The sequence below is a fragment of the Myxine glutinosa genome, chromosome 1 (assembly GCF_964187855.1).
Source record: "Myxine glutinosa chromosome 1, kmMyxGlut1.1, whole genome shotgun sequence".
NCBI classification, from domain to species: Eukaryota; Metazoa; Chordata; class Myxini; order Myxiniformes; family Myxinidae; genus Myxine; species Myxine glutinosa.
In genome coordinates this window covers 41,308,137-41,318,915 of record NC_136261.1, presented here as the reverse complement: position 1 = coordinate 41,318,915, position 10,779 = coordinate 41,308,137, and the positions used below count along the sequence as shown (strand labels likewise).

Below are 10,779 nucleotides of genomic sequence, written 5' to 3'. Positions count from 1 at the left end.
TTACAGGTACAGGTACAGTACACGTGAGCACAGAGCAAAAGTTCACTGAAACCGAGATTAAGAAAAAAGAAAAAACACCTCGTGGTCCGTGCTCGATATCCGAGTTTCAATCTTTTCAAACACATGATGCTCTCGGTCACGGTATCTCCTGCGAGCTGCTTCTCCTTCAACCACACAAACAACAACTTCTCCATATCTTCATGGATAGAGGTCCGGAGCTTTGAAATAATCGTAACGCCCTTGGCTGGCGTTATAGCCTTTATGGACTCCTTCTGCTTCAAAATCGTACATATCGGAGAAGGAGTACGATCGTACTGCCTCGCCAAGTCGACAACACGCACACCTCACCTGGCATGCTCTTCTCCTCTGCTTAATAAAACCAGTTTATTTCTTTACATTCTCTTGTATTATGTACAGTATATACGAGGTCGTGCTTGTTTATACATTATTTGTTATTTATAAAGTACATTTTTGTTATTTAAAAGCACCTAACAAAAAAAATTGGTGTTTTTTTTTTGAGGCTGGAACGGATTAATAGCATTTCAATGCATTTGAATGGGAAAATTTGCTTTGACTTACGAGCGATTTGGCTTACGAGCTCCGTCACGGAACGGATTAAACTCGTAAGCCGAGGTACCACTGTATATATATATATAAAATTATATATTTATTTATTTATATATTTATAAACAGGAATTAAATTCCTGCGTCGGGCTAAGTGTTGAAAAACTCTGAACGCAGGACTCGAACCAACTCGAACTCGAACCACACCCATATAGGTGTGATTAGCCCTCAGCCATTTGTGTTGCCATGGGCTTACCCCCACCGGGCTGATTGACAGTCATGGCCCCGCCAACCCCTCTTGGTCCTTTCCTGCCCAATGTGTGGGTGGGTATGCAGCAATGCTTACTTCTGATTCCTTTCAAGTTGTGAAAAATTAGAGAACTGGTCATTACTCTTTCCATCAACCTTCCTACAGTAAAATGCACTAGATTTGTGTTTAAACAAGATAACACTCACCAGTGATGGGCAAGGAGGTTGTTTGTGGATGTGGACAGCCCAAGTGCTGTGCCGATATAAACAGCTCGTTATCTGGCCTCAAAACGTTTTAAAACTCAAATTGTATGTCTAAATTAATTGTTTTTCTTGTTTTCTTACCACCACACTCGCTACCGTACTGTCATGTATTGAGCGTTTTGAAGTCATCTCTACAAGTGATTGAATCATGCTTCAAATGACATCAAAATGTCGCAATACAACTGTTCAGCGTCTAAATACACCTCTACATCTACACAACACAAAGTAGTTCGCTGTGGCCTGCTGTCAAACAACGTGATGGCGAATGTTGCGATTTTAAAAACGTTTGGCGTTTGGTTTGGCGAAATTGATCTTTCACAATTTCCACCTGCTTTGGCATCTAGACTCTCATTACTTCCTGTTGTCTTTTGGACACCATTGGGAACTGTCTGCACATTTTGTTTGTCATGGAAGAGTCAGATTTAGGCATAATGTATGAAGATAATACGGAATGTATTTATAAGAAAATGAAAGATAGGAAAATGAAGAAGGCATGTTGTGAAGAAGAGGGAGGAGCAACTTCCTTTAAGATTTCAGGACGAATGGACTCAGAATAGGCACTTCTGACCTTAACCTGATTTTCTATCCACCTTACAAGGCTTTCATCCGCAGCTTCATGGAGTTCGGCTCTACCCTCTGGAATGGCTCCCCTGCGACACATCTTGCTCAGCTTGACACCGTGGAAATGAAGGCATTTAAGATCAATGGAATCTCTCGTGATGAAGCTGCGTATATGGGCTTATCACTTCGCAATCACCATCGCCGTCAGGTTGCTGGTCTCTCTGTCGTCTTCTGCCGTATTTCTGTTCTTGCGCCCCCTGCCCTCTCTGTGCTGTGTCCTCTCAAATATCTGCAGGACGAACGCATTCCACCAGCAAACCCTTCTCATGAACCTACATAAATCCAGAGCCACTTATCACCTCAGCCCATTTATTTCCTTTCGCTTCCCCCTGAGGAACCCCTTTCCATTCACTCTTCAATCCAGTTCTTCCCTCCAGGTCTCCAAAACAGCTCTTCACCACCATCACCGATCATCCCCCATTCAAAGCAAAGATCTTTTCTACTCCTGTTAAATCATCCCAACCTCTCTCAAATTGTACTTGCAGTGCCTTCAAAAAGTATTCACACCTCTTGATTTGTTTCACATTTTATTGTGTTACAGCCTGAATTTAAAATGGATCAAATTGAGATTTTTTTGTCACTAATCTACACATAATACCTTAATGTCAAAGTGGAATGTATTCAATCCCCTGTCAATACTTTGTAGAAGCTCCTTTTGCAGTGATTACAGCTTTGAGTCTTCTTGGGCATGTCTGTATCGGGTTTGCACATCTGGATGTGGGGAGTTTCTCCCATCCTTCCTTACAGATTTGCTCAAGCTTTATCAAGTTGGAAGGGGTGCTTCGGTGAACAACAATCTTCAAGTCTTTCCACAGATTCTAAATGGGATTCAAGTCTGGGCTTTGGCTGGACCACTCAAGGATTTTCACATTCTTGTTCTGAAGCCATTCCAGTGTTGCTTTGGCTGTATACCTAGGGTCATTGTCCTGTTGGAGTATAAATCTTCACTGCAGTCTAAGATCTCTTGCACTCTGATGCAGGTTCTCCTCAAGGATCTGCCTGTATTTGCCTTGATTCATTGTTCCATCTATCTATCCATCTCCTAGTTCCTGCCACTGGAAAGCATCCCCATTGTATGATGCTGCCACCATGCTCTACGGTAGGGATGGTATTAGATTGGTAAATGATCTATGCTTGGTTTCCACCAGACGTCGCACTTTGCCTTCAGATCAGAGTTCAATGTTTGTTTCAGCAGACCACAGAATATGTTAACTTGTGCTCTCAGTCTTTCACATCCCTTTTGCAAACTTGCAAGCATTTGTCATGCTCATTTTTCTCAGGAGTAGCTTCCGTCCGGCCACTCTTCCATAAAACAAAGATTTGTAAAGTGCTGCAGAGACTGTTGTGCTTCAGGAAGGTTCTCCCATCTCACCCAAGGTACGCTATAGTTCTGTCAGAGTGGTCATTGGGTTCTTGGTCACCTCCCTGACCAAGGTCCTTCTTGCCCAGTTGCTCAATTTAGGTGGCCGACCAGCTCGAGGAAGCGTCTGGGTAGTTCCATATTCTTTCCATTTTCTAATGATGGAGCTCACTGTGCTCTTGGGAACTTTCAACACTCTAGAAATGTTATACCCCTCCCCAGATCTATGCCTCCTCACAATTCTATGTTGGAATTCTACGGACAGTTCCTTGGGCTTCATGGTAGTACACTGTCAACTGTTGGACCTTGTATAGAAAGGTGTGTTTCTTTCTAAATCTAGTCCAATCAATTGTATTGGCTACAGGTGGACTCCAATCAAGTTGTAGTGACATCTCATGGATTATCAAAGCAAACTGGATGCACCTGAGCTCTGTTTGAAGTGTCATAGCAAAGGGGTTGGTTGAATACTCATTGCTTTTCATTTTTAATTGATTTGTAAAATTTTCTCAAAAAAAATTCCACTGCCATTATGGTTTATTTTGTGTAGTTCAGAGACAAAAAAGAATTGTCAATTTAATCCATTTTAAATTCAGGCTGTGACATAATAAAGTGTGAAAAAAGTCAAGGGGTGTGAATACTTCCTGAAGGCACTTCATGTATCCATTTTGTCTACCCCTTCCATTCTCCCCTACCCCTCATCGTTACCTACATCCCTACCCCTTACCTGTTTGGCCGTCTCCATCTACGTTCCCCCTCTGCTCTGCTCTTGGCGTTTCCTGCTGTTCTCTTTATTTTGGTGTGTCCTGATCCTGATCCTGATCTGTTCTCTGTCCTAGCTCTTCCATGAACCAAGACCTTGTATTAATAAAAAATAAACTTCCACACTGAAACGGATCCAACGGACGCTTTCTCGCCTTTAACCCCTCTAGATGCTGACATTACAGCCGCCTCTTCATTGGTCGAATGACGTCCACAGTTGATTGCTTGACAGAATTCAAATTTGAACTTCCCGAAGGATCCAACGATTCATACCTTTTCATTGGTTCCTGCATTTTTTTTTAACAAACTATTTCAGCACATACTCAAGTCCACAGAAGACAATGATACTGAAGACAATGATCAATATGAAGACAATATGAAGACAATGAAGACAATGATCAATACAATGAAGACAATGATCCACAGAAGACAACAATACTGTCCACAGAAGACCATCTAATTAGCTCCTGTGCAATTAGGGTTACAATTTTTTTAGTGAGATTAAAGGCCACAGAGTCATATTTAAAATCCAATTCTGTTAGCATTGGCTCAATTTTTCACCTTGTAAAAATAGAACATTAGAGAGGTATGAATAAGTTATCATTTAACATGTTAAACTGGAGAGTGCATATAACATGGTACCCTGCATAGTGTTCAAGTATATACATCAATTGAAATAAATAAACATCGCCATGCCCTTCCCCCCATTCCTCCACCGTCCAATCTCATTTGTTGCACAACGTTTCTAGTCGCAACTTTCTTCCCACTAATTTACGGAACATGGTAATATCAATTATATTTTGGTTTGTAATGATTTGTCGATTTTACGAGCTGTTTTGTATGTCAACAAGACTGACAGTATAACAATGGCGTAGCTGGGCTTGGATATGCTGAGTGGAGGACCTGCTGTCCCCCTGTCATGCGAACAGGTCCTCAGCTCTGATTGGTGGACGTTTGTCAGGGACATACTATACATACATACACCGGATGGACAAACGTGCAAAAATATGGTTGATGAACCACGTTACCGATGTCAACAAATTTTTTTTTTTTCTTACCCAATTTATCCCTAGATCAGCTCAAGAAATTTCATACTGATCAGATCAGGCGATCTACTTGTCGATTTATGACGTCAAAATGAATGCACTTATGACATCATCATTAACATATGTTATTCCCCATGGGAAAGCCATATTTCAATTTTTTTCCATGGAGGCAGTTTTGGAGATATTGAGGTGCAGATTTTTGGTTTTTCAAAGATGGCACCTGTAACATGTGGCATATGACGTCATATATATCAGTAAACTATCTACAGGAGGAGGTGCTCCTATCTATGGTGAACATTTCATGTCGATCGGACCAACAATTGCAGAGAAAACGAATTTTAAAAGGAATAAACCTGCAAAAATGCCGATGGAAGGGACATATGTATATGTATATATATACAGTCACGTGAAAAAGTAAGTGCACCCCATGTAAAGTTTTGACTTTTTCAACATACAGCTATTTGAGCTTCATTTCAACAATATTGATAGATAAAGGTGATATAATATAACAAATATCATGAAACATTTACATTTTGTAGTCCATTGTGTAATTTAAATAAACATAAATGCAAATTTCACATGTGGAAAAAGTAAGTACACCCCTACATTTATCACTACTTCAAATACCTAAAATTAGAATCAGGTGCACCAGCTCAGGTGCAAATGATTAGAACATCGTTAGAGAGGATCTTGGAGGAACCTGTTATATTTAAACCTCATACATTTAGTTTGGTTTGCTCTTTGTTGTTGAAGTGTGCGGTGTCACCATGCCTAGATCAAAAGAGCTCTCTGAGGCCTTCAGAAAGAAGGTTATAGATGCCGACGAGTCTGGGAAGGGATTTAAAAAGATCTCCAAACAATTTGAAATCAATCATTCGACTGTCCGGAAGATCATCTACAAGTGGAGAAGATTCCAAACAACTGCCAACTTGTTCAGGCCAGGCCGCCCCAGCAAGTTCAGCCCGAGAGCAGACCGCAAGATGCTGAAAGAAGTCTCAAAGAACCCCAGAATGTCATCACGGGACCTACAGGAAGCTCTTGCCACTGTTGATGTCATAGTGCATGAGTCTACCATTAGAAAGAGGCTGCACAAATTTGATCTACATGGGAGGTGTGCCAGGAGGAAACTTTTGCTGTCCAGAAAGAACATCAGGGCAAGACTAAAGTTTGCCAATGAACACCGAGGCAAAGACCAGCACTTCTGGAACAATGTGCTCTGGACAGATGAGTCAAAGGTAGAGCTATTTGGCCACAGTACCAGAAGACATGTTTGGCAAAAACCAAAGACAGCATTTGACCACAAAAACCTGATACCAACTGTAAAGCATGGTGGTGGAAATATTATGGTTTGGGGCAGCTTTGCTGCATCAAGGCCTGGGCAGCCCACCATCATAGAATCCACTATGAATTCTTCATTGTACCAGAGTGTGCTTGAGGATAATGTGAGGCCATCTGTTGGAAAGTTGAAGCTCAACCGAAGGTGGACCTTGCAGCATGACAATAACCCTAAACATACCAGTAAATCCACCAAGGAATGGCTGAAAAGCAATAAATGGAGGGTTCTGGAATGGCCAAGTCAAAGCCCGGATCTAAATCCCATCGAGATGTTGTGGGGGGATTTGAAACGAGCTGTGCATGCAAGAAACCCCTCAAACATCGCACAGCTGAAAGAATTCTGCATGGAGGAGTGGGCAAAAATTTCTCCCAGTCGATGTCAGAGACTGGTAGACAGTTATACCAAACGCCTACTTGAGGTTGTTTCTGCCAAAGGGGGCAATACCACCTATTAGAGCCAAGGGTGTACTTACTTTTTCCACATGCGAAATTTGCATTTATGTTTATTTAAATTATACAATGGATGACAAAATGTAAATGTTTCATGATATTTGTTATATTATATCACCTTTATCTATCAATATTGTTGAAATGAAGCTCAAATAGCTGTATGTTGAAATATGTTGAAAAAGTAAAAACTTTACATGGGGTGTACTTACTTTTTCACGTGACTGTATATATATATATATATATATATATATACATATGGACGGACAAATGCTGTTCCAAATGTCATTGCCCTATGGGCTACCCTGTAAAAAAATATATATCGAGTATCAATGTCATATATTGTGGGGGCATACTGTGTCCCCAATGTATATTTTATCATGGCTGAGTGATGTGGAATTGTCTATGTTCCCAGCTGGTTTTGAGTGGGATGTTCCACCATTAAAGCTCCCAAGAAGAATCATGCAGGGGACACAGACAGCTCTCTTGGCTGCCATTGGCACATTTCGAGCCGGACGGGTGGGAGAGATGCGGACCTTGGTTGGACCACAGGGAATGCTGGTAGCATTGCAACTTGCACTGGCCCAAGTTAACAAGGAGGTACTGTCCACCCCACAGTCCCCACACCCTAACCTTCACCACCACCACCACCACCAAACCCATACCCTCTCCCTAAGATCTTCCACCCACTTTTATATATGCTTATTCTTCAGTAATATAAGAGTTAAGGCCTACGAGAATAACAACACCATCCTGAGTTGAAGTGAAATGCCCAATGCGTAAATTGCGTCACAGGTTGTTACATCATTATATGTGTGTTGTGTACAAGTTATGTTGCTATAGGCTCCCCAACCCTCAACACTGCTTGGTATCTCTCAGTTACATGTCCATCCATCCCAAGCCCCCTCCCCACCACCTCCCTTCCTGGCTTTCTGAATGATCTATATCCCCCACTCACGTATCAATCCGTCCGATGCTCATCCCCTTCATGAATGCCCTACCCTTGTTACCTACCCTAACTAACCCTTGTTAAATTGTGCCATGCCCTACCTAACCCCTGTTTCCTTCACTCCCTGCCCTGCATCCCAGCTCCTTTCTTCTTCCCCCAAGTTCCGGCCACTCTCTTCCCTCTCAGCATCCTGCTCTGTCTCCACTTCCCCAACGTCCTGCTTCCCCAGCATCTCACTTCCCCCAGCATGCCATTGAACCTCCGCTACCTCCATGCTCACCCCACATTCCATTCCACACTCCCCCATGCCTCCTCTTTCCCCCTCCCTGTCGACAGCAATTCCTCCCCCATCCCTAACTCGATGGACCAACAACCATCAACCAACCAACCCCAAATTTGGGGCCTCCATGTGCTGCAGTTTGGCTGTGAAAGAATAACTTACAAACAAACACTCAAACACTTGAAAATGTGTATCTAAATATGGATATAAAGTCAACTGGATGAAAATTTGATGATTTATTGGTCTTGACCTTTTGGCCTATTTACCGCAAAACAATAGGATTCTAGCTTGTTAAAACCTTGGTGGTTAAGTTACAACTTGAAGGTGGGCAAGTTTGGTGACTATCGAAATAAAATTGCAACGTGATTGACAAACGGATTAACAGACCAGATAAACCATGTATAAACTAGAACAATGCGACTGTGCTGCCAATATGCCTCCGCATAGTCCCACAACAGGTAGATGCCATCGATCACTGTCTTAAAAATAAATGTTTGATTGAAATCCCTTAAGCTGTTTTCAAGTATCACATTTTCACCAACCATGACAGGTTTCACATTGATCGGTGAAGCAGTTTCAGAGAAGGGATTTTTATATATATATATTGCCTTTCAAGCTAATATGGCTGCCATACCACATGACATATGACCTTAAAAAAATACACTCTGCATATGTATGGGTAGGGGATCACGTTTGTGAAGTTTTGTGTTGATCGAATAAGGTTCGTTTTTCTATCCAAGATGGCTGCCATACCATGTGACCTACGACATCATCATTTTCAAAGTATATGCAAAAGTGGTGTTCGATGATATTTGTAAAATTGACGGATGGACAACCCGAAAACATAATGCCTCCGGCCACCTTTGGGGGCAGAGGCGTCAAAATGAATCTTCAATTTTTGCAAGTAATAAATAAAAGCATAATATAAAGGACAAAAAAGTAACAGGTGAAGTCTCCGCTCACTGCCTTGCCAGTCATGCGGATGTTATGCAAGTTGTCATGGTTGCAGATCTCCTCAAACCATCTGCAACTGGCCTGAAAATCTTCACTTGAAGAACCCTCCCTTTCCATCGCCACTAAGTTAGTCAGGAGGCACCATGCCATAGCATTCTCCAAAACCCTTCTTGCTAAACTTTTTTTTAGGAGAAGCTGGAAACCAGTTATAAAGTATCTGCATACATGTAGGAAATATTTCAGCCCAGTTTCCACTGGATTTTGGCTGTCAATTTGAGGTCAATTTGAGGTCAAATAAGGTCCCAGCCCTCTCTCTTCCACATATATTCTGATGTCCCTGTTCCCTGCTGTTGTTGTGCATCCCTCTCTCTCCCCACTCTGGTCTCCCGCTCCCTTTATTATATGTTCTAAGCGTTAGCTCTTATATGAGCCTTGATTAAGTGTGCACAAAAAATGTCAAAATAACATTAAAAACGCCAATTTACGGCATACAATATCATTCTGTTTACCAGTTTCCTTCCATATGATCAGGAATAAAAGACCAGTCAACCCGACGATATTACTGAAGCTGACCAATCACATATCAAACCTATATGCTCAGTATTTTACTGTTTGTATTGTTTGCAGTTCCTAATCCGTGCAAATGAATCAGATCAAAGGATATATTGCACTAGCCTTCTGTTCTAAAAACACATTCCCCCTGGAAGGAGATATTTAAATATGACAATAGTGCATCTATTTGCATACGTTATACGGTACGCTATAACAATGTGAAGTTCAGAATGCCAGAGAGTGGCAATGTCTTCTTAAAAGAGCATACAATTAAAGATTAGTTTCGTTGATGAAACAAGAAGAACAGTCTGGATAATGAAGCTTCTATGCTATTCCGCGGCACATCACGGGACAGTTGGCTACATCAGTTGTGTCAAACGAGAAACCTGTCCCGTTAAGGCCATACACTCATGAACGGCACAGACCAGATGTCTCCTCTTCATTTGTCATGAAATATGTCGAGGCTTTTTGTGTTTTTACACAATCCTTGCATGAACAAACCCTCGTACAGTTGAGACCAAGACACGTACACTTACATCTACGTGTGACACAACGTATCTCTGCGACAGAACAACCGCAGGTTGTAATATCCAGACAGGCTGCCGAAACTGGTTCTGGTGTGAGGAGCCTCGGTGTAAGGATGGTGTCAGTCTCTACTGCTAGGTACCAACTGCTTTTCCCTGGTGCGGCTAGAGATGGACGTGCTTCCAGGGCTCTTCTCGAACTGTACGTTTGGTAGTGTTCTCTCCTAACATGAGGTATAAAGCATCCTTAGTAGCTGGTAGCAAGTCCAGACTCTTCTTCGCTCGAAATAAAGTGCTTTGGATTTGCTGTATGGATTTGGAATCCGTAAATGAGTCATACGACTTGCAGACAAAATGGCTCGGCATCAACTATCACAGACTATTCGGGAAAGTCCGATTCTCCACAATGAGCAAGTAGCTGAGGACATTTGACGAAGGTGTTCCACGCAGTTTGTTTTTGCAAATAACCAGGAACTGGCTGATCGTATCACACCCAGTTATAGCAGGAAAAGGCCAGCAAAGATGATCGAAGGCCGCTGTCTATCTGAATCCTTTGTATTGGGATATGCACCTTTTCTTCTTTGCTGTTTCAGCTTGTATCCGTATATGTTCGCAAAGTTCAGGAATGTGCACCACAAGGAGAGCAATGATAAACCTCTCCCAATTCTCAATTTTCTGATCTCTGCTTTCCACCATTCTTCTAATTTCTTTCCCCATCTCTCATAATGCTTTCCCCATGTTCCTTCTTTGATTGAGTTACCTTGGTATCTGTCGAAGACAATGTCAACCCTGGTACATGTTACGGAGAACCGTCCAACCACATACTTTTGTTATATTCCAAATGTAATTTAGCCAAATGTATCTACTTCAGAATG

General features: G+C 41.9%; 1 protein-coding gene across 1 annotated transcript in view; it reads left to right on the top strand.

Annotated features, from left to right (window-relative positions):
* The first annotated feature begins 6,941 nt into the window (after positions 1–6,941).
* Positions 6,942–10,779, top strand: part of LOC137420133 (uncharacterized) — an 89,158-nt gene continuing 85,320 nt past the window's right edge. Inside the window, exon 1 of the mRNA XM_078769957.1 lies at positions 6,942–7,245. Within this exon, the coding sequence (XP_078626083.1) occupies positions 7,012–7,245 (234 nt within the window). The 5' untranslated portion in view covers positions 6,942–7,011. The remainder of the gene's footprint in view (positions 7,246–10,779) is intronic.